General features: G+C 44.1%; 2 protein-coding genes across 5 annotated transcripts in view; both read left to right on the top strand.

Annotated features, from left to right (window-relative positions):
• The window catches only part of MX2 (MX dynamin like GTPase 2), a 36408-nt gene extending 24690 nt beyond the window's left edge, over positions 1-11718 (top strand). The window contains exons 8-14 of the mRNA XM_066259337.1: positions 1613-1691; positions 4263-4385; positions 4687-4828; positions 5999-6157; positions 6609-6685; positions 9563-9802; positions 10771-11718. Of these exons, the coding sequence (XP_066115434.1) occupies positions 1613-1691; positions 4263-4385; positions 4687-4828; positions 5999-6157; positions 6609-6685; positions 9563-9802; positions 10771-11001 (1051 nt within the window). The 3' untranslated portion in view covers positions 11002-11718. The remainder of the gene's footprint in view (positions 1-1612; positions 1692-4262; positions 4386-4686; positions 4829-5998; positions 6158-6608; positions 6686-9562; positions 9803-10770) is intronic.
• Positions 11719-18399: 6681 nt separating this feature from the next.
• Positions 18400-24315, top strand: part of MX1 (MX dynamin like GTPase 1) — a 32963-nt gene continuing 27047 nt past the window's right edge. For 2 of the 4 annotated variants that reach the window (XM_066259340.1, XM_066259339.1), the window contains exons 1-3: positions 18495-18525; positions 20662-20729; positions 22094-22207. In XM_066259340.1, coding sequence (XP_066115437.1) covers positions 20718-20729; positions 22094-22207 — 126 coding nt within the window. In that variant the 5' untranslated portion in view covers positions 18495-18525; positions 20662-20717. Of the gene's footprint in view, positions 18526-20661; positions 20730-22093; positions 22208-24315 lie in introns of all 4 variants that reach the window. The other 2 variants (XM_066259342.1, XM_066259341.1) reach the window with 1 other exon arrangement.

The following is a 24315-nucleotide window of genomic DNA, read 5'->3' as shown; positions in this document are numbered from 1 at the left end:
TAAACTGTCGCTGCTCTCTCACTGTGCACACTGCTCCATGACAACATGCTCCTGAACCTCACTCCCTGTTTTGGTCTGATGGCCTCCAGTTTGCAAACTTTGTGTTGTGTGCGCAATAAACTTTTACTGATTCCTACTTCAGTGAGTCGTTGGTTTTGCTTCTGTTTTCTCCTGCACTTTAGATAGCATGTATATATGTACCACAGTTCCTTCACCCATTCATCTGTCTACAGGCATGGAGGTTATGTCCACATCATGGCTACTGTGAACAGTACTTCCGTGAACATAGGAGTACTATTATCTCTTTGAGATCATGATTTTAATTCTTTTGGATAAATATGCATAAGTGGGATTGCTGGATCATGTGGTGCTTCTAACTACAATTTTTTGAGGAACTTCCGTACTGCTTTCCATAGTGACTGTACCACTTCGCATTCCCACCAGCACTGAACAAGGGTTCCAATTGCCCCACATTCTTGCCTCCACTTTTCTTTTTAATGATATCTATCTAAAGAGTTGTGATACCCATCGTGGTTTTGATTTGCATTTTCCTGAGATTAGTGATGGTGAGCATCTTTTCCATACACCCGTTGACCATTTACATGTCTTCTTTGAAGAAATCTCCACCCAAGTCTTTAGCTTATTTTTTAATTGGATAATTAGTTGGGGGGTTTGTTTGTTTGCTATTGAGTTGTAGGAGTTACTCACATATTTTGAAAATTAACCTTTTATCAGATATATCATTTGCAAATAATTTCTCCCATTCTGTAGTTTCTTCGTTGATTGTTTCTTTGCTGTATAAAAGCTTTTCAGTTTGATGTCATCCTACTTTATTCTATTTTTGCCTTACTTGTCTGTGCTTTTGGTAAAATCATTTCCAAGATCATAAATATTTTCCCCAATTTTTTTTCTAGGAGTTTTACAATTCATGTCTTATGTTTAAGCCTTTAAAATTTTTTCAGTTGACTTTTGTGTACGTAATGAGATAAGTATCCAGTTTCCTTCTTTTGCATGTAGATATATAGTTTTCCCAATGTCGTTTGTTGAGGAAATTATTCTTTCCACATTTTGCATTTTTGGAACTGTTATTGAAAATTGGTTGATTGCATATGCATGATTTATTTCTGAGCTCCCTCCTGTACATATCTGTCTTTATACTAGCACCATACTTATTTGATAATGAACTACAGCTTTCTAATATATTCTAAAATCAGAAACTGTGATGCCTCCCTCTTTATCCTTCTTTCTCAAGATTGATTTGGCTCTTCAAGGATAAGTATTTGCTACAAGAAATAAAACACTGATTTGGACAAGTTACTAAACTTCTATGAAGTTAGGTTTGTTTTGTTTTCCTGTAGATAAAAAGATCACTTCCTTCATCAGTTTGTTGGGATCATAAAAAGAGAAAATTTAGTAATCGTCCGAGTACCATGCTGGCCTGGGTCCAGGCTTATCCCATAATTAGAAGCTGTTTTTCTCATGCACTATTAGGCTTTTCTGATGCCATGTGTTGCCCCAGGGAGCTGAGCTCACCTACTCACCTACAAAGCCCAGTCCTGGGGAAATAACCCCATGGGCCCGTTCTGCATTCATGTGTGCTCTCCCGTTTCAGAGCCCTCCTGGAAGAAGGCAAGGCCACAGTGCCCCGCCTGGCAGAAAGACTTACCACCGAGCTCATCTTCCACATCAAAGTGAGTCAAGGGTTGGCTGGAAGTTCTAAGAATTGCAACCTGCCCAAGTCACTCTCTTGGTCATGAGTGGGCTAAGATGCTGCACTGAATGGCCCAAAAGAGCAAACAAACAAACCTATTCTGAAAACGAAGTATCTCCCGGTCAGAGGCTCACAGAGGAGCTTCTGAAACAGGGAAGGAGCAGCTGCATAATCTTGAAACAAAAAGCTGACTCAGTGAGTTTGGGGGAAGCAAAAAGAGAAACTGTAACAACAGTTCAGCGTGTAAAAAAGAATGAACACCAAATTAGCAAATCATTTTTTTCAATAGGTTTTTAACACTTCTTAGAATCAAACATTTCCCCATCCTCAAACTTGTAAGAAATATATGTTCAGTGTTAACTGATTCTCAAAAATGGACAACTGCAGATTAACTTCTCGTGGTGTCATTAAAGATGAAACACATGTGATTTAGTGCCTCCTGAGACAGAGAATATTTGTAGGGCTTGCCTAGAACTGTGTATGTGAGGTTCACAACATGGCAAGACTGGAGGGTAACCCTTTGAGCAGAGGTGGTCCCAGAGCCTGGGTTCCAGTCCATGCCAAACTGCGTCTCACATAAAAGCCATGCATACTCTTGAGCCAGGGAACATATACTCAAAACATGCGGTTGGAAGGATGTAGTGATTTGGAAATGGTCATGCACACAAGAATCTCCTAGAAATTTTATTAAAACTCATATTCCTGGGCTCCAAACCCAGAGTTTCTGCATCAGTGGGTCTCAGGCGGGGCCTGTGAACTTATACTTGTAAGGTCCCAAAGGATCTAAGGAACACACTTTGAGAACTACTGATGCTAGTGGAATCAGTTTGCAGAAGGAGACTTCAAAAGATATACCCCTGTCTAATTGAAAAAATATATCTTTTTGCAAAAGGTGATGCACTTTTTAAAAAATATTTTATTAATTTTAGAGAAAGGAGAGAGGAGAGAAGGGGAGGCAGGAGGAGCAGGAAGCATCAATTTGTAGTAATTGCTTCTCCTATGTGCCTTGACTGGGAAAGCCCAGGGTTTCGAACCAGTCACCTCAGCATTCCAGGTCGACACTTTATCCACTGCACCACCACAGGTCAGGCAAGATGTTGCATTTTGATAACACATTTCTCAACATTTAAATATTTGACTTTAAAATTTGTAATACTTTAATTTTTTAAATTTATACCAAGATTCAATTATGGTAATTATAATTTGAAATACCAAAATTTTTTAATACATTTCTGCCTATAGATACAGTCTAAAAAAAAGAGCTTGTGAGAAGTTATTAATTCTTAGTCATCACCTTTATCATCATTTTAAGTAGCCTCAACAAACTACCTCACTCTCTCTCTGTCTTTTTTTTTTATTATTAAGTGGGAGACAGGGAGGCAGAGAGGCAGACTCCCACATGTGCCCCAACCAGGATCCACCCAGCAAGCCCTCTATGGGGTGATACTCTACCCATCTGGGGCTGCTGCTCTGTTGCTTGGCAACTATACTATTTTAGCACCTGAGGTGAGGCCATGGAGCCATCCTCAGCACCTGGGCCAACTTGCTTGAACCACTCAAGCCATGACTGCAGGAAAAGAAGAGAGTGAGAGAGAAAAAAAAGGGGTAAAGGGAGGGTGGAGAAGCAGATGGTTGCTTCTCCTGTGTGCCCTGACTAGGAAGTGAACCTGGGACTTCTACACACCAGGCTAATGCTCTACCACTGAGCAAACCAGCCAGGGTCTAACAAACTGCCTCTAAATCCTAATGCACTATCCTGCCAGGTTGGCTGCAGGGACCTTGGACACTAAGGCAGAAATCGGGGTTTCTGCTCATATAGGTGTCTTTACCTGCAGCATTTGTCTGCATGGGCTTTGAAGGTGTTGAGCAGGGTGCAAATTTGAGCTTTGCCACTTCCTAGCTCAGCAATGATATCAAGCACTCTGCCTTTCTGAGTCTTAGGTTTTTCTTGTAAGAAGAGGCAATGATGCCAGGGGCTTTTCTGCAGTATGAGGCTTCACTGGGTTATGGAGGGCTTGGGATGATATGGGGCTGACACATAGCCCTCTATGGTGTCACTCTAGGTCCTTCCTCCTTGTCTCTGTTATCATCATTGGCATCATTGATTGGTTAGGACTGCCAAGTCTGACACCAACACCCCAGATGTGTCTTCTACCAAAGCACCCTTTATCAGTTTATAACCTTCAAATCATCCCCAACAGCCCATTTTACTAAAGAAGGCTTACATCGTATTCAAGTGTAACTGTTCCCGAAATACAAAATGCTTATCCAAACCAAACAAGAAATAACTGTCTATCTCCCGAGTCCTCCACTCTCCCATGCATCGCAGAACTACAGACTCACAGACATTCCAGCTGTGGTGCATCCCCAGAGCATGCAAAGCCCTCCTCGGGCTCCTTAACAGACCTTCACTTCAACAAGCCTCACACAGTAATGGAAATTCTGCATCCCCTCAGAATGTTTGCAAATGGGATTCTGCTCATATACCCCAAACATCTGCCAGCTAATTTCAAGCTCTAGTGTTTCATTGTTTGCTATTTATTTTATTCAGAAATCACTCCCATTGTTAGAAAATCAAATAAGGGAGAGCCACCAGAGTGCGACTGAGGAGCTGCACCAGTATGGGGAAAGTATCCCCAGCAACGACGCTGATAAAATGTTCTTTCTGATTGAGGTGAGGATTTGCAGGGACTCCACGTGACACCTAGGCACAGAAACTGGCTTCTCAGGTACCGGATCCCTTTAGATGGCCTCATCCTTCCAGGTGGCCCAGTACATCTTCAGGGTGCCCTCTCTACTTCCGACCTGTGTCCTGCAAGGAAGCTTGTTCTGCCCCCTCCATTGTCACCTGGTAGATGAGGTGGTTGGGTGGGTGAGCTCAGGTCCCAGCCCCCTCCCCACCACATACTGCTGCCCTAGTTCCCTGCTCTTTAATGTGATTGTGGCACAGATTAATGACTTTATCTCATTTTCAGAAAATTAAAATGTTTAATCAGGACATCGATAAGTTAGTAGGAGGAGAAGAAGTTGTAAAGGACAAGGAGACCCGCTTATACAACAAACTCAGAGAAGAGTTTCAAAACTGGGTACTCGTACTTGCAGCCAACCGCCAAAAGGGTGAGTCCTCGGACCGGGCTGCCCCTAAAAGCGGTGTCTGGCACATAAAAAGTGCTCAAAGCCAACATGCCCACACCACAGACACTGGGCCCCTTAGTCGTCCATAACTGCTTCTCTGCCACCATCAACATGATGCCTTACCCTCACCAACTAAACAAAAACAACTCCTCCTCCCGACTTTCTTCTTCTGTCTTTGTCTTGAGGCTAGAAATTCTGCTTATCCCACTTCTTCCTTCTTGTTGCTCCTAGTCCCAGACCAGAGAGGTCAAGGCTTGGGTAAGAATCTCCTTGCTCTGCCTATCAGAGTTCTAATTTCCATTCTGCTCCAGCCCGTGTGTGTGTGTGTGTGTGTGTGTGTGTGTGTGTGTGTGTGTGTGTGTGTTGCATCTTTGTTTGTATTGGCACATGATAAAAACAGCACTGCTCATTTCCATGGTAGAATTCCTCCAACCCTAATCTGGCTAAATTTTTGAGAGACCTGTAAGTGAAACAAGAACATATAATTTTCATTTTCCTTGAAAAAATCAGATTATTTTATTTTATTTTTATTTTATACAGTGAGAGGAAGGGAGACAGAAAGACTCCCATATGTGCCCTGAACCAGGATCCACCTGGCAAGCCCACTAGAGGGCGATGCTCTGCCCATCTGGGACGTTGTTCCATTGCTCAGCAACTGAACTCTCCTTAGCGCCTGAGGTGGAGGCCATGGAGCCATCCTCAGGGCCCAGGGCCAACTCACTCCAATTGAGTCATGGCTGCAGGAGGGGAAGAGAGAATGAGAGAGAGAGAAAGAGAGAGAAGTGAGAGGGGGAGTGGAGGAGAAGCATATTGTCACTTCTCCTGTGTGCCCTGACTGGGAATCGAACCCAGGACATCCAAAAACCAGGTCGATTCTCTACCACTGAGTCAACTGGCCAAGGCCTCAGAATTTTTCTTTTGACTATAAACATTAAACTTCACTCTCAGGGTGATGATGAATCTCAATTAAAATACTTTTTAAAAAAAATAAGATATTGTTTCTTAAAAGTCACTATCAGACCATGTATTTTTATTATTATTATTATTAGAAGAACTCCATGTAGAAGCATTGCCTTAGGGCATATCCAGTAGGTAAGCAAGATTTAAAATGTTTTTACCTTTAAAATGTCTATGGTTTGTTTTCTGTCTCAGTTAAAAATATTATTCATGAAGAAGTCTCAAAATATGACAAGCAGTATCGTGGCAAAGAACTTATTGGGTTTGTCAGCTACAAGACATTCAAGACCATTGTGCAGCAGTACATCCAACAGCTGGTGGACCCGGCGATCAACATGCTCCAGCAGGCTGTTGGTGAGCGTCTCTCACGAGTGCCTTCCCCAGAGCATGCAAAGGGACCTTCTCAGGACCTTCCATGGGGCTCCGTAGCTTGGAGGGAGAGATTGGAGTGGAGTTATCAAACACAGCCTTCAGGTCTTCTTTGCCAGTTTTGGGGAGGAGGCAAGAGTGCACGTGAGCTCCATCTAATCAGACCCAACCCTCCACGCAGGTGCTAACCCTGGGAGATCACAGACTCGGTGAGAGGACAGGAAATTAATGGGACCTGCTGAGAGTGGGTGGTGATGATGCATTCTGTCTCCCTGGGGCCATGTATCATCCCCTCCGTCTTTCTTGGTCTGTAAATCTGAGAAGCATAGCCTTTGAATAGGGTCATGTACCATCATCTCCCCTCACCCCATATCTTTAAAACCCATTTTATTTCTATGTGCAGTTTACTAATGTCTGGGTTTTTTCCTTTGGTCAGAAATCATCTGGCAAACTTTCATTGACACAGCCAAAAAACATTTTGGTGAATTTTTCAACCTTAATCATAGAGTCCAGGTAAGTACCCACAGTTTTCCTGCTGGTCACCTGTACTGGTTTATCTAGGTCTCACCTATGAATGCAGGTGGATCTGTACTGTCATTTGGAAATGCGAGGCCAGGTTTATAATTGCAGGTGTGCTGAACTGATGACTCAAGCAGCATCTGCTGTTTTGTTTCCGCTCAGGCTTTGGTGGGCACTCCCTGGGAGAAGTGCCTTCTAGCATGTGACCCTGCTCTCCCTCGTAATTTCCTGCAGCATGTCAGGGCATGCCTGAACATATGACTGTCCCTGTTGACTTGTTGGTATTTTGGATCTTTTTCCTACACAAGGACAGCATTGTCCCTGTCCAAAATTTTTATTAGCTTGATGTAAAAATATAGCCACAATTGTTTCCACTTAGCAATTTAACATCTCTCCCTGAATCCCACTCTCAGTAAGAAAAGGAGAGGGTTTCTAGGTTAAAATCCTCCTCTGCCCGGGCTTAGGCTATGGATCGGAATCTCATCCCACAACCTCGTTCAGGTGAGCAAGAAAAAGAGATTCCATTGTTTTCCATAATACACCTTCATTTCTCCTTTCACCTCTTTTGCCTGTTGGTGAAAACTAAATCTCACTTCTGAGTTCTCCAGCTTTGCCAGGGTCTGTGTGTGAGTCCCAGGGTGCCTTACCTTGGGTAGGTGACATGCCCAGTCCTTGATGGTCAGATGTACGCCTTCCTACCTGGGCTTTAGTTGTTGGCCCCCTGGGCTCCCCCTTTTACCAATACAGGGGTGGTTCCTCTGAGCTCCTCCCAGCCAGGCCAGGACACAGAAGCACTCTGCTCCATGCCCAGGCCAGCCTGGGGTCAAGGACACTCCAGACTCACTAGGGCAGCGGTTCTCAACCTGTGGGTCGCGACCCACAGGTTGAGAACCGCTGCCCTAGGGCCTCCTCCCATTGGTGCCATCCTCAGATAGCTAAGAAGTCTCACCATAACTCTCTGACCTGTGGGGGCTCCTGGAGCTCCTCGAGGCCACCAATCCAGACATTCCCCTCCACCATTATACTCTGCTCCTCCTGAGCTTCAGAACCTCCTATGTCCCTCCTCCTGGAAGGGATACACAGGGCTTTCTGCTTGCAGGCCCCAAACCTGCAAGCAGGTATGACACTTACATTGTCATTTTCCAAATACACTCCAAAAAAAAGAAGAACCAGCCCCTGTGAAACTCATAGGCTCATCCTTTCTCTGTCTGTCTCTCTGTCTTTCTCTCTTTGTCTCTGAGACCAGTCTCTGCCTTCAATGTATAAAAAAGTCTGTACTTCTTAATCCCTTCACTTTTTTTCACCCATCCCTCCAACCCCCATCCCCTCTGGCAACCATCGGTCTGTTATTTGTGTCTATGATTATGTTCTATTTTGTTTATTTGTTTTGTCCTTTAGAATCCACATATAAGTAAAATCATACTGTATTTGTTATTTTTAATGATCTATGTGAGTTTATAATTTCAGAATGTAAGAATCATGGTTAGTCCATACGATACTTTTGTACAAGTTAGAAACAGGCATTTTCCCCTCAGGACACTTCATTGTTCATCTTTCAAAACAATTATCATAATATAATGATTTTGTTGGAACAAAAGAATTTCCTACCAACTGCAAGATAATTGTTGAAATAAAGATACTGATCCACACACAAAAACAAAGTCTGTTTGAAACTCAAAAGCCAAGACATACTTTTCCCCTCTATGTCATCCGTTCCTTTCCCATAATGCCTCTGACTGTGTGGTTGACACTGCAGTCACAAGATTTCTGGCAAAGATATCAAGCTGTTATCCTACTGTGTTCATTAGAATCCTATCCCACTGGGGTCATTCCTGAAAAGTTAGATTCAGGCTAACTAGAGAGAGAAGAGTGACAGACATAAAAATGTAAACTGAGCCACAGTTGCGGAAGCAGAAAGGCAGTGATGTGAATAAATTGAGGTGAAGGCAGAGAGAAAGAATGGGTGGAAACAGGTGGAACTGGCATGGTCAAAAGGAGGGGTAACAAAGTGATCGAGGAGGACTGCCGCAGACCAGTGGGGCTAGTAATTGTCTAGGTCCTGAGTGAGAATGATGCGGAATGAAGAAATAAACTCGGAGAGAAAAAGGATGGGATTGGGAGGTCTCTGCACAGCCCATAGCTTGCAAGAGCGAGTCTCCACCCCCAAACCACTTTATTTATAGGGCAGAGCAAAGTCATTAGCAAATCAAAGATATCTCTGATACAAAGTCACATTTCCAAGGCAACCCAAGAATTCTCCCAAGTATTAGAAAACTGCTTCCAGTCTCTCTGAGGGACAGGGAGGATAGGATGAGTAAAAACAATCCAGCATCACAGCTAACATGGAGGTGTGGGGAAGAACTTAGCCTTTAGCAACTTACCCAAGCAAGTGAGGTGGGAGGTTGGGCAGACTGGCAGCTTACTGCCAGTCCCCCACACCTCTGTCCCCCAAAAATCTAAACCACAAGGACCCTGTCAGCTTGCAGTCTCCAACAGAGGACTGCAACAAAGGATGAAACGGGAGTTTCTAAAAGTCACCATAAAGTCTCAGGCTGCCCTGAATGGAGAGCTATGTGGGTTAGAGCATCATCTCAATACACAAAGGTTGCCCATTTGATCCCCGGTCAGGGCACACACAGAAACAGATCAATGTTTCTCTTTCTTCCCTTCTCTCTCTTTCCTTCCCTCTCTCTGAAATCAATAAATAAATTTAAAAAATAAACAAAAATGTAAAAAAATAAGGCCACAGGCCTCCTTTGACCTGAAATTATTTTTAATTCTGTGTCCATCATCGTAGTATTTCCTAAGTAGTTTCAACAACAGTGGGGCAAAGAACAAGCAGTGATCTGCTTCTCTTTCTTCTCCAACCAGAGCAAGATTGAAGACATAAAAACCAAACAGGCAGAAGCAGCAGAAAGTCTGATCCGCCTTCAGTTCAAGATGGAGCAGCTGGTTTTCTGTCAAGACCACATGTACAGCATGATCCTGCAGAAAGCGCGGGAAGAGACTTTTAACCCACTCCAGCAGGTTGCACAGACCAATTCTTCAAAGGGTCTGTCTTCTGTTTCCTCCTTCACTGAGATCGGGATGCACCTGAATGCATACTTCTCGGTGAGTGTGGGCGCACGATGGCCTGTGCTGGGCGGGCCCCACTGAATTACTTAACTGAGCAAAAAGGGAGGGGCCACTGCTCTGTAAACTACTCACATATTATCTCATCTACAATATTGCAGAAACTCTTATCAAGACACCTTTAATTAATTTGCCCCAAGTCAGATTCTCCATGTGGCAGAGCATGGACTCAAAAGTAATTCCAGCCCCAAAGTTCTTTATATTTTGTTATGCCTGAAGTACTATTGTAAGAATACAGCACAATGCAACAAGAATACGACTAACCTGACTGGTCATAACTTAGCTTTCCTTGATGTTTAGAAAGTATTCAGGTCTTAGAAGTACTTGAAACACACCAGCTTCACAAAACAGGAATGAAATTCCTTTCCCTCGATTTTGGGACCCAATCATCTTCATGGTTTCTAGGCATGCCCTCGATCCACAGACAAGGCACACAAAAAGGGAGGTAGCTTTTACACTGCAAAGAAGCCCAACTACGGAAGCCTTTTCCTAATCAGATAAAAGGTCAGGTGACCCAATGTGGATGCCAGCTGCCAGGTGAACTGGATATGCCTGGGAAGGGGGGCGTGAGGCGAGGATGAAGCGGGTTCTGATCTGCTCTCAGAACAGGGCCAGGGAATCACAGGCCAGGAGGTCTCTACAGAAAGGTGGGTGGGGAACAGGCAGGGGAGGAGCCCCTGGGAAGGCTGGGATGCCTGCAATGTGCTCTGGGTTTGCTAGCCTTTAGGTGGGTTCTCAGTGCCAGATGGAACACCTGGGGAGTAAAATCGGGCAGCTCAGACAAAAGTTTCTCGTGGTTTGATACTGAACACGGCAGTGGGGTGGACGGCACCACCAGGACTCAGCAAAGCGACCAAATATGCATCCAGAACCCCAAGGCTTCTCTCTGCAACCATAGGTCTTAGGCCCAGAACCCTCCAGCTGATCCTTCTTACCCCCTCTTCCAGGAAGCCAGCAATCGTCTTGCCAACCAGATCCCATTCATAATTCAGTATTTTATGCTCCAAGAGAATTGCGATCACTTGCAGAAAGCTACAATGCAGATACTACAGGATAAAGATCAGTCTTCCTGGCTGCTCCAGGAGCACAATGAGACCACCAACAAGAGGAGATTCCTCAAGGAGAAGATTTCCCGGCTCACTCAGGCACGGCATGCCCTCTGTCAATTCGCCTGTTAAAAAGGGGAGAGAGATGGAAGGGCCACCATACTCTGGGGTTTTATCTTATACGTGTTCATTGTCAGGGGAGGTGATGCAGGGAGTGGCTCCTCATTTGGGGCCAGCCTTTTCTGTTGCAACTGTCTGTCCCTCTTCGCTGTACTGCACTCAGCACCAGAGTTTAGATCTGAAGTCCCCATGGCTTGGAGTTGTTGTCTCCACCTCTTGAGCAGCTGTCTCTCTGGTCCTTGGACCCGTAAGCCTCCCATTGCAGCTATCATTCTTTGTTAATTTGTCGCCCCACATACACACCCATCAGATAATGACAGCCTGGAGGGGGAAAGTCAGTGTTACAGTCTTCTTCTGTATTCCAGAACCTTGCTTGGCTCCTGGTGCACAGTAGCCACTTGGTATCTGATAACCTCATTGAATAAACACATGGAGGTTACCTGAGGCCATGGTGTAATCAGATTTTGGTTGTTGGGGATAGTGTCCCTTAGCTGGTCACCTTCAGATGAGTTTGGTCATGCCACCTGCTATAATCGTGTTTCCCAGCCTCCTGCTCACACACACACCCAGGAGAAACAGGCCTGAACAATACAACAATTCTACTATTGATCTTTATTGTTTTTCATTACTATGTTGTTTTTTTAACACTTTTTTATTGAGTTTATGGGGTGACATTGGTTATAGGTGAAATCTTAAAGGGAAATTTAATAAAAATATTTTTAAAGAAAATTATAAAGCTTTACACAAGTGGTCATCTCTAGATTGAAGAATTACAGCTACTTTTATTTTCTCCTTCACGCTAAGCGATGCCTAACTCATAGAAATTTTGGGAGGGTGAAGTGAAACGATTTCCATAAACTACCTATCCCAGAGCACATGTTCTAAAATGCCAGCAAGCCTTCCCTCCGTCAAAGAAAGATCTCTTTTTTCTTTTCCTCCAGGTCCATACAGCAGCCCTCGCTCCTGATGCTCTTCAGCCTGCTCTTATGTTTAGGTCTTTAAGACTTTTTGTTTTTTTGTTTGTTTGTTTGTTTTAATTTTTTATTTATTTTTATTTATTCATTTTAGAGAGGAGAGGGAGAGACAGACAGAGAGAGAGAGACAGAGAGAGAGACAGAGAGAGAGAAGGGGGGGAAGAGCTGGAAGCATTAACTCCCATATGTGCTTTGACCAGGCAAGCCCAGGGTTTTGAACCAGCGACCTCAGCATTTCCAGGTCGACGCTTTATCCACTGCGCCACCACAGGTCAGGCCCTTTAAGACTTTTTGAGTCAATGTTTGTGCGTTGTGTTAGAGAAGAGTCCAATTTCATTCTTTCGCATGTGGATATTCAGCTTTCCCAGCCTCATTTGTTGAAAAGACTGTCCTTTCCCTCATTGGCCTTGCCATCATTGTCAAAAATAATTTGACCAGACATACAAGTATTTACATAAGGGCTCTCCATTCTGTTCCATTGGTCTGTATGTCTGTCTGTCTTTAGACCAGTACCACAGTTTTGAGAACTGTGACTTTGTAGTAAGTTTTGAAATTAGAAATGTGAGTCCAGCTTTGTTCATCTTTTTCAGAATTGTTTTTGGCTATTTGTGGTCTCTTAAGATTCCACATGAATTTTAAGAGGCTGTCTTTTCTCTGCAAAAAAAAAAAAAAAAAGTTGGGATTTGACGGGAATTGCATTAAATCCATAGGTCACTTTGGGTAGTATTTGCACCTTAAAATAATAAGTCTTCTATTCCCTAAACACAGGATGTCTTTCCATTTACTTATGTCTATTTTAATTTCTTTATGCCACGTTTTGTAGTTTTCACCCTACAATGCTTTCACTTCCTCAGTTAAATATTTTGTTCCTTTTGATGCTATTGTAAATGTAACTGTTCTCTTTATTTTCTTTTCAGATTATTCATTATTAGTCTACAAAAATGCAATTGATTTTCATGGGTTCATTTTGTATCTTGCCACTTTGTTAAATTCATTTATTCATTATAACAGTTTTTGAGGGGGAGGAAGGGAATCTTGATGCTTTCTACATATAATCTCATATCATCTATCAACAGAGATAATCTTATTTTACTTTTTTATCTAGCCTAATTGCTCAGGCTAGAACTGCCAACACTGTGTTGAAGGAAAGTAGCAAAGTGGGGATCCTTGTCTTATAAGTTATTCTGCTTTTAACGAACTTTTGTCATATTGAAGGTAAAGATGAAGAGAATTTATAAGATAAAACACTGGTTTTAGTTTAGATATTCTTCACCTTTTTTTTTTAAACTTGGCTTTTCTCCCTTATTTTCTATACAAATCATCTGTAGTAGAGCTGAAGAGAGGAAGCATATCTCTTCTAATTATAAATATTGTGAAAACAGTCTGGGAAAAATAAAGCTTGATACTTAATATTTATTCCATAAATTGTATATTCGACCCTTCCCTAAATGTTCAATATGTTTCACATATGTATGTACACACAGACACATACACATACACACACTATCTCAACCAAAAGTTCACACTGACCACCTTAGGACTAATCCCAAAACCCAGGTTTGAGGTGTCCTGGGAAGAGGCTTGGGGCCTGGTGTATGAGTTTCTGGAGGCTGCATAACAAAGTGCCACAAATCAGATGGCTTAAAGCAACAGAAGTTTGTTCTCTCACAGTTCTGAAGGCCAGAAGTGTAAAATCAAGGTGTTGGCAGGTTGGTTCCTTCCAGAGCTCAGCAGGAGAAATTCTCCTGGGCTTTCTTCCCACTCCTGGTGGCTCCTGTTGTTGGTTTTCCTTGGTTTTCCTTGGTTTGCAGCTGCATCACCCCAGTGCCCACCTCCGTCTTCACATGGTGTCCTCTGTTCCCTACAGCAAAGCCCCCTTTCCTTTGACCTTTAAATATACCAGTCATTTGATCTGGAGCTCACCCTAAACCAGGATAATCTCATCTCCAGGTTCTTAAATTAATGACATCTACAAGGACACTACTTCTAAATAAGATCAGATTTATAATTTTGGGGGATTTGGACTTGGACATGTCCTTTAGGGAGACACAGTTGTTTCAGTGGGTCAGAGTATGGAGCTGGGTGGATGGCCTATGTTTTCGTTAGAACAAGCTAACTGCTACAAGAAACACTCTCTGTGGGTCAACACAAGTGTATCCCCCACTCACATCACAGCAGTTTAAGGTGGGCTGGCAGGGTCCTGAGCAACTCAGGCCCTTAGGGCACCAGCCTCCCTCCATCCATTGGCCCCAGGTCAACAGGACCCAGTTTCCATTTCTGACTAGCTGTGTGATTTGGGGCAAAAGAATCCACCTCTCTGAGTCTCCATATCCTATTTGGTTGGTGTTTGTGATATTGGAGGTTATGTATGTAGAGACATTAGCCTGGTGCCTGCCTGACAGGGTCAACATTCCACAGATGCTCCATAGCCAAGAGGTGGCATTTTTAATACAGAGATGTTGCATTGGGGTCTCTCCACAAAACCATAAAGCAGAGAGCCCAGTCGCAGCAGAGAAAGAACGAAACAGCCTGAGTTAGAATGTAAAGACTTGATGGAACAGGCTGAGCTGTTTCCTTAACCCTCTGGGGAGAGGACCTGGAAAGGCAGGTGAGGCGTGCGACTGCCTCCACCATAGGAACAATGAACTTCTACGCATTTATCATCCGGGGAATGCCAGCAGAATGGCTGGTCCTGTCCCAGAAAGATGATTTTGGAATGGCCACTGAACTTCCCCCTCAGTGACTGCTCCCTGGGCCACGTGTACACCAAGGCAGGACACAGGGCTTTCAGCTCAGCTCCTCACTAGGCGGCCTGGGGAAACACATGCTGGCAAAGCCAAGCCTGGAACTAGATCAGAAAAACAGCAACCTTACAGTCACCAGTCCTCTTGCACTTGAATTGCAAACGAAACACCTGGAGAATCCCCTTAAAATGTGGATTGATTCATTGATCTGGGGTGGCCTCAGATCCTGAAGCCAATGCTGATGATTCAGGGACCACCCTTTGAGAAGCTCTGGTCTAGGTCACAAGCACAGAGAAGAAAATGAAACTGGGTAAATGGCAGCTGACCCTGGACTGATGCTCCTGGCAGGACAGAGGGGGCTCTAGGCGGAGGAGTGCTGCAGTACCTGTTAGCTGGACCGCCACTGACAAGGGCGCATTATTCCGGTGCTTAAGGGCTGTCCCTCAGCCCTGTGCCCTGCTCTGACACGGTCTTCCAGTGGATCTGATAGAACGGTATCCAGGCTCCGCCAGACGTCTAAGCGACAGCCCTCAGCCTCCTCCGGGCTCCACCCCTCCTCCCCCGCACGCTCCCTCGTACTCGGCTCCGCCTCTTCCTTCTCAGATCCTGAATTTAATAACCTAACTAGAGTGACCTCATCTGACTTGCCTTTCTGCGAATCAAGGAAGAGAAATGAAACTGAAACTGAATATAGTTGATTGGGAAATGGGGGAGGAGAGGCCCACAGGAGACTAAAGGAAACAGACCTGGGGAAAAACTTCAGAGGACACCTTCTGCAGACCCAGAGCCAATCCTTTCCTTTCCTTCCTTCTTCCCTTCCCTTCCCTTCCCTTCCCTTCCCTTCCCTTCCCTTCCCTTCCCTTCCCTTCCCTTCCTTTCCCTTCCCTTCCCCTCCCCTTCCCTTCCCTTCCCTTCCCTTCCCTTCCCTTCCCTTCCCTTCCCTTCCCTTCCCTTCCCTTCCCTTCCTTTCCTTTCCTTTCCTTTCGTTGTAGAGTTGCTGAGTTCAAGGCAGTGTAATGCAACCGTGCCTCATGGGCTGGGGTGGACAGAGCACGGGGCTCCCATGGAGCAAGTGAGTGCACTAGGCCTAGAGAAGGATGCAAGTGGAAGGCTGGGTCCTGGAAAGGAGCCAGTGCACAAAGCAGAGCTATCTAACAAGAGAAGGCTAGCCCCCAGGGCCAGGTCACCCCAGGGCCCTCACAGCCTTGCAGGTCCACAGCTGTGCTGTATAACAGTTGAGCTGCTTGCATTGAATAAAGTTTCCTTCTTCACCACATCTCAAATTGGAAATTCCTGTGTGCATTGCAGGGCCAATGATGATTGACAGCTATTACTGTATTACTACTGAATCACGCCCCAGACATGCCCCCTGGGCTCTTTAGGGAACTACCATACTTTGTTCACATTAGAAACAGTAAGGTGCCAAAAGCCTGGGGAGGCACTCTGAGAAGCCCAGAGGCAACACATTTTGGGAGGTATTTACTCCTACTGAGAGTGAGTGGCTCCTTCAATTTGGTGCCTCAGGCACCTCACTCACCTCCCAGCCCTGACTCTGGGTTGGCTGTGGCTCTTTCTGAATTCATTGAGCCACTGGGGAGAGCCTCCCTTGGTTTGAAGAAGCAGTGCCATTTGTCAGAGTGAAATCCTCTGTCCATGCCTGCTTTGCTCACACTTGCCCTGGATTTCAGCAGCACTTTTCCCCCTTTAGGAGCCCTGGTGTATCCTGCTCACAGCTACCAGGAAATGGTCACTCTTGTTTTGAAACTAGGAGGTAAGTGAAGGTGTGAAGGGGATCAAAGTTTTTACCATCCTGAGGCTGCCTTTTGGGATATTGCTTTATATATATATATGGAGGAAACGCAGAGACAGACTCCCATATGTGCCCTGACCAGGATCCACTGGGCAAGCCCACTAGGGGGTGACACTCTGCTCATCTGAGGAGTTGCTCCATTGCTCAGCAACTGTGCTCTTCTTAGAGCCTGAGGCAGAGGCCATGGAGCCATCCTCAGTGCCCAGGGCCAACTTGCTCCAATTGAGCCATGGCTGCAGGAGGAAAAGAAAGGGAGAGAGAGAAGCAAGAGAGGGAGAGGCGGAGAAGCAGATAGGTACTTCTCCTGTGTGCCCTGATCGGGAATCAAACCCAGGAGATCCACATGCCGGGCCAACGCTCTACCACTGAGCCAATCGGCCAGGGCCAGGATATTGCTTTTAAGCTGGTTGTTTAAAAACAAAAGCTTCAGAAAGAACCTTTACCTTCCTCCTTTCCACCTGATAGATTCAAATGGAAAGGCCACCTCCAGGAAGGCGATCTTAGGATGTTCACCTTAGTCTGGTTTGAATTAAGCATGGTAAACAGAGGGCTCCAGACAAGACCTGCTAGCTAGATACCCACCATGTCCCACTGTTTCTGGGTTGCCCCAGCAAGAATTTGCCCGCCATGTGTGTTCTGCTCCTCCTCAACTACCTATAAATCATCCATCCTCACTTTTGAAATCTAAGACGTTGTTCTACCCCTTTCCTCCTTTTTCCAAAATGTCATGTATACCCACTGTTGCCTAGCTGTCTGGAATTTTCATGCTTATGTGAATTCCCCATGCTCGTGTATTGGAATTTGATTTTCTCGTGTTAATTTATCTTACCCAGCTAGAAGAACTTAAAAGGTAGGAGAAGATGTATTAATTTTTTTAGCCCCCACAGAGGAAAAGTTGTGGTTTTTTTTAAGCCCCAACACATAAAAGGTCTGACAAAAGTTTCTCATTAATAACTGGGAGAGCAGGAGTCCTTCCACCAGGCAACCCTGGATGGCATTGTCCAGACCCCAGCAACGAACCCTGCAGAAGAAGGTGGATCTCTGGCTGCACTGTGGGGACTCTTCTTCTCCTTCTCTTGCCAGGGTGGGAGGTAAAGGGCTTTTCCTGACCCCATACTTGGAGCTAGGCTTGGTTTGGGGCCTTTGAGTGGGGTAGGGGTAACCCTTCCTAACCACAGGAGTCTTCTGGAGGGCCTTATTGTTAGGGACTCTGAGCTGAGCTAAGGATAATGGAGGTAGTGTATGCCCTTCCCAAAGAGAAATGTTATGTCCTGCTCAGAGTCCCCACAGGGAGGGTCACTCTTGAGTGAGCTTGACCGCAGTCCCCACTTCCCCCCTAGTTCCACTCCAGAAAAATTAGATGACCCAGGGAAGCTTGAAGTGTGCAAAGAGATTGGGAGGGGAGACAGGGGGCGTGGGTGTGCAGGGGTCAGGGGAGATGGAGGAAGATGCCATTAATATAAAAATGCTTGAGCATCCCTGCTGATGCTGAATTAACCTCCGGGAATCTCCAACAGGACTTTGAGACCCTCAATTATTGTCAATGCATCTGCTCAGAGATCAGGGGTTTAGGGACCCTCTAGGTTCAAGGCTACGTTCAGTTTTGGATGACTCAGGCCTTTTAGAGTCGCGGTTCTGCAACAGCGCACCCGAATCCTCTGAATAGCCTGATAAAGCTCAAGGAGCCAGGCAGGCGCCCGGGGCGCACATTTGGAGAGCCTGGGGAGGCTGCAGCTCTGCGCGGAGCTCAGCGGCAGCTAGCTGGTCGGTTTCGTTTCTAAGTCCACTGGCCCCTCTGGCCCTCCAGGTTCGAGGAATTTCGTTTCTCCGCGGATGGAGATTGGCCGAAAGCGATGGGGAGCCGGTTAGGTTTCATTTCTGAGCCTATGACTGGGCTGTGCCGTTTCTCGCGGCCTGGGCGGGCCAGGAGCCAAGGGCGTAGCCTGTGCTGCATAAATCAGAGGAGCGGAGGGCGGACGGGTGGCACTCGGCGCTGCGAGGGGCACAGGTGAGTGTCGAGGGGTGTTCCGCTGGCTGCAGAGACCAGGGCTTCGGGGTATGGGCTTTGCGAGGGGGCTAGTCATGATAATAACAATAGTCATAATAATATTAGCTGTGTTCGCTGAGATCAGAGCACACTTAACTCTACTAAAGACCTGCAGGCTGCTAAGGCTCCTGGGTGACCGATCAAAACTGGTCCCCGTTTGCCTAACCGGCGCTTTTCTGCAACCACTTTACTTAAATTAGTTCCTATTTCTTGTCTTGGCATGTTTACGTTGAGTTGATGTGGATGACAATAGAGAGAGACTTCTTAAGGGCCTGGATTCAGGATTCATTGAGCACCTTTTCTTTTCTTTTCTTTTTTTAATTTTATTTTTTTAATGGGGCGACATCAATAAATCAGGATACATATATTCAAAGATAACAAGTCCAGGTTATCTTGTCTTTCAATTATGTTGCATACCCATCACCCAAAGTCAGATTGTCCTCTGTCACCTTCTATCTAGTTTTCTTTGTGCCCCTCCCCCTCCCCCTTTCCCTCTCCCTTTCTCCCCTCCCTCCCCTAACCACCACACTCTTATCAATGTCTTAGTTTCACTTTTATGTCCCACCTACGTATGGAATAATGCAGTTCCTGTTTTTTTCTGATTTACTTATTTCACTTGGTATAATGTTATCAAGATCCCACCATTTTGCTGTAAATGATCCGATGTCATCATTTCTTATGGCTGAGTAGTATTCCATAGTGTATATGTGCCACATCTTCTTTATCCAGTCATCTATTGGCGGGCTTTTTGGTTGTTTCCATGTCCTGGCCACTGGAGCACCTTTTCTAAACCAGACCCTATGCTGGCGTGACCAGACAATACTAAAAAAAAAAAAAAAAAAAAAAAAAAAAAAAGAGGAACGAAGGAAGAAAAGGACACAAAACTCTGGCCAGTTGGACCTAGGGAGAGTTAAGTGTTGTCCCGTCTGCAGACAGAAGCAGAAGCAGTAGTAGCCTCTATGAAAGAGATAAAAAAAGAAACACCACAGAGCCATTAAAATGTGAAATGTGTTGGAGGCAGAAAGTGATTCTGACCCCCAACGACTGGTGTTCTCTTTTACGGACTGGGAATTTTTAAAATTAATAAATTTAAGTTAATACCTTCTGGCATCTCTAAAGCCATAAATAAATGTAATTGCAGTTCCTTAACTGAATGCTTGTCTGTAGAGGACCTTAGCATCCAGAGTAGACAAGGCCTGCATAGTCACATAGAATCGTGACCAAAAACAACAGTGCAAACACACACACACACACACACACACACACACAAGAATGGACAGAGGTGGATTAAGGTCAGTTGAGGCCCAGAGCACAGCCACGCAGAGCCTATGCAGCATAGTATGTGTATAGTATGCAGCATAGTAATGAAATAATCAAAATAAGTGAATATAAACATACTCTCAGGTTTTCCCACTGATTATAAACTTGTAGGTAATTAAAATTGCATAATGAAACCAAACTTGGTGTGATTAGAAAAAAGCGTAAAGTTGGGTTTTTGCAGGGTCCTTCAGAAGTCGGGCCCAGGGCTTGCACCCCGTGTGCCCACCATTAAATCTGCCTCTGGGAATGGAATGTATTTATAAGTACATTTCCTGGGACCCTCTGAGCACAAAATATTTCCAAAGGCACGGGGTTAGGGATTTAATTTCCAGATTGCAAAATTCCATGGTACTCTAAAATTGATTGCCTTTCAGGATCACCTTTCTCCCCCTTTACAATTGCATCCCTGTCTCCTTTTTGTTTTTCTAACCTTGCCCCTTGAATATTGTACCAATATTGAAAAAGATTGTGTAGCTCTTGCGGGGTGGGTCCTGTGAAAAGAAGCACAGAGCAAATCAGCAAAAAAAAAAAATCGTTGATTCAGGCAGTAAATTTACAGCAAGGTTCTGGCCTTATTTATTTGTCTCAGAATTAAAATACTCACCATTTACGAAAAGGATTCCGGGAACTATGAATTGGCTTTAAAGCAGGTCCTCACTGTCACCTCTGCCCTCACTGCATTTGTATTATAGGCAGCTATGGGGATGTACCTGAATGAGAACTCTGACTTATTTGCTCGAATTTTTGTCTAATTCGTATGTTTTGCATGATTTCAAGGAAGTGTTGGGGAACAACACTGCATTTCTGTTCAACTCATCGACATTACAGTATTTATGACAAAGAGGGTATGTCACAAGCAGATATTTTGTAACATTTCAAATCAAGGAGAAATATTTTTATTTACTTTTATCCATGATTATTAGATGTATGAAATTTAATATTTAGAGACTTGTGGTCCCAGAAAATTTTTCAAATGAATTTCAAATATATTCGTGTGTGTGTGTGTGTGTGTGTGTGTGTGTATATATATATATATATATATGGTCTACTGGAAAGTTCTGTCCGTTTCTATCACAACAAGTTTCAACACGTAAGCACGTTGATTTGGCGCATGTGTGCCTCTCTATTTTTATCACTTAATGTATACATACTGACGTAGCAAATTAACTAAAACAAAGTTGATTCACGTTAGTCTTATGTGTGAAGCGATAGTGTACCCATGGCTACTGATAAAGTTCATTTATGCCACTGTATTTTTACGAATTTCAACAAGGAAGAAATGCTACAGAAGCATGTAGAAATAAAGTGTTTGGTGAAGGTACAGTTTCTGATAGGACATGCAGAAGATGGTTCGAAAAATTCGAAACAGGTGATTTCGACCTTTCTGATAAGCCACGTTCTGGGTGACCATCTTTGATTGATGACAATGTTGTTAAGACCATGTTGGAGCAAGATCCTTTTCTGACAACATTGGAGATCACAGAAACGTTTAATTCAGCTCAGCAAACCATTTCGGACCATATTCAGAAGATAGGATTGGTGTGGAAATATATTATTTAATAAAGTCTATTGACGGTAAGAAAAATTTGTATTTTGTTTTATTCCAAAAACGGACAGAACTTTCCGGTAGACCTTATATATATGGAGAGAGAGAGAGAGAGAGAGGGAGGGAGGATGCAGGCAAGTATGATAAAGTGGTCAATTAAATGCTTTTAAATAAAATGAATAACATTAAGATATACTTATGTGGGAAAAATGGGAAGAAAATATGAAATCAAGGATCAAAAAAGATAGAATAAATGACTTAGAGGTGATATATTCTTTTAAACTATAGGTTTGGAAATCAAATTACCATAATTAGATTCCTTTGGCTACATTAGAATGAGTTCTATAACAATTTAATTTTTAAATGTAAATTTTAAAAATACATCATAAATTCCGTTCTTTGCCACTATCTAAATTAATGGTGAAAAAATTTTTGATGTTCAACCTGAAATTGTGACAGGAAATACCTAGTTAAAAAAAAAATCTTTTGGGTCCCCGAAGCACATTTGTGAAGACCACTGAGCTGAGATGGAGCCTTTGCCTCCATCTGACGTTTGCTTCCTTGGGGTCTGTGAAGAGTGGTGGGCTTGGTTCCGTGATTGCGTGTCCTTGGTTTCTGATTTGTGTTCATCCTGATCTGCTTGATGTTAAACTGAACTGATAGAGGAAGAAGATGGTTTATGCTGACATGCAAATCGCAAAACCTGATTCAACATCTGCATCCAATCACCAATTACCAAATGGAAATGCTGAGATGCCAGAGAAAAATCTGGAAACGGTAAGTTACTTCTTGAAGATCACTGTATGTATGGAGGTGAGCTGTATCCATTTTAGGGCTACTCTTGTGCACAGCGATGCCACTGTGGCCAGAGAGGCCTGCTTCCTCACCCATCCCAGGTTGGAGGAGGATTGGAATCCCGTGGCCTTAGCCCTTCTTGAGATTGAATGTAGACTTTTTGCCTTAGCTGAAGCTGGTTGGGGTGCAGTTTTGGCCTGGGAAACCAGGCAAGATGCTAATTGGCCCATATAGGAATTGGCCTGGGCCCTGGGCCTAAGGAGCCCTGTGTTACCCTGTACCCATGTCAGGATTCAGTCTCAAGCTGCAACCCTCTGAGCTGTCATCATGACATTCCCTCACCGGGTAGCCATGTGGTGTCTTTTTTCCTAAAATCAAGACATATATTTATTGGGAACCAAACTTGGCTTCTGGAATCAATCCAGCGTAAATGTGATCCCAACACTGACAATTGCAGCCAGCTGCATGATCTTGGGGTTATTTCTTCCTTTGTAAGCCTGGCTTGCCATCTTTTAGAGGGGATAATAATAGTATTTACTTCATGTGGCTGTTGAAAGGCGTGAATGCAGGTAGTCTGGGCAAAGCTCCTTTCCTTGCTGTCACATGTTGTTTTTGTTTTTTTTGTTTGTTTGTTGTTGTTTTTTTAAATATTTTATTTATTCATTATAGGGGGGGGGAAGAGCAGGAAGCATCAACTCCCATATGTGCCTTGACCAGGCAAGCCCAGGGTTTTGAACCGGCAACCTCAGCGTTTCCAGGTTGACACTTTATCCACTGAGCCACCACAGGTCAGGCCACTGTCACATGTTTTTTAAAGCCACAGATCATCAGCTTCTTTCAGGCTGACTCCATTTTCATGATCAGTGCTATCAATATTCTAAACAATATTAAAAGCCATGCTGAAGGGCATAGAAAGATGAAAAGGTCCACCTATCTTTCCACTTCCCTGATCTGTCTCTGGCCTGGCTGTAACTGATTGCGTATGGGGCAGTAAGAGTTCACACAGCTCACTCACCTGGTTGGAAGTAGTGTGGCCTTTTTCAGGCAGGTTGAACAGAATGTCTTGTAATCTGGCAATTTTACTTCTGGGTGTAGACTGTGGTTCTCAAAGTGTGTGGTCCCCAGACCAGCAAGATTAGCATCACTTGAGTTGCTACAATGAAAATGATGTTTGAAATGCAAGTGATCACACATCCCTCCTCCAGTCTTAGAGAACTATTGATAGAAACTCCAAGAGTGGGGCTTTTTAACAAGCCCTTCAGATAGTCCTACTTCGTGCTAAAGTTTGAGAACCACTATGTAAATTCTTTCACATTCACCCTGAGAAATATACTCCTAATAGCATTGTCTATAAAAGTAGAACCTGAACCAGCACAAGTGTTGTGAGTGATGGAATGCAGAGGGCGATGGTGGTATGCCCATGTAGTGGAGTTCTATATAGCAGTGAAAATAATGAACTTCGCTTCCAGGTATCCAGATGGCTGAGTCTAAAAAGCACTGCTGAACCAAAGAATCAAGTCTTAGAAGAAATGTACAGTATGATCCCATTTATATAAAGTCCTAAGCCAGGCAACAATAAGCAATGTATTGTTTATGGAAAGTAGGATAGCATGAAGAAGAGCAAATATGTGGTTATCACAAACCTCAGGGTAGAAGTACCCTCTGGGAGTGAAGGAGTAATAGGAAGACGGTGCCTGGGGAAGACCGTAGGGAGTGTCGTAAGTACTGGGAACATGTGTTTTCTTGAACCAGGTGGTTGGTACTTGCATATTTTCTAATTATTCATCTTTTATACACTCTTGTGAATGGATGATAAAAGAAATGAAAACAAAAGAGCCTGTAAGGGGACCTGATACTGAGGCTTCTTGTGGATTCAAAAGCACAGCCAGGCTTTTGGCAGGGCCACCAAGGGCTTTCCCTGTGGCGGTAGGCTCCACACCTTCCTTAAGTACTGTTATGGGGAAGATCTGCAAGGGAGATTTTATTCAAGACTATTGCAACAGGGGAGAGAGATTGAGCTCAACGTGGAATCCAAGGATGACTGGGGTTTTTAGCCAGCAGGTGGGATGAGAGAAGAGGAAGGAATACTA

Source organism: Saccopteryx bilineata, chromosome 2 (genome assembly GCF_036850765.1).
Source record: "Saccopteryx bilineata isolate mSacBil1 chromosome 2, mSacBil1_pri_phased_curated, whole genome shotgun sequence".
NCBI lineage: Eukaryota > Metazoa > Chordata > Mammalia > Chiroptera > Emballonuridae > Saccopteryx > Saccopteryx bilineata.
Note: the sequence above shows the minus strand (reverse complement) of the source record. Positions and strands in the feature narration are given on the sequence as shown.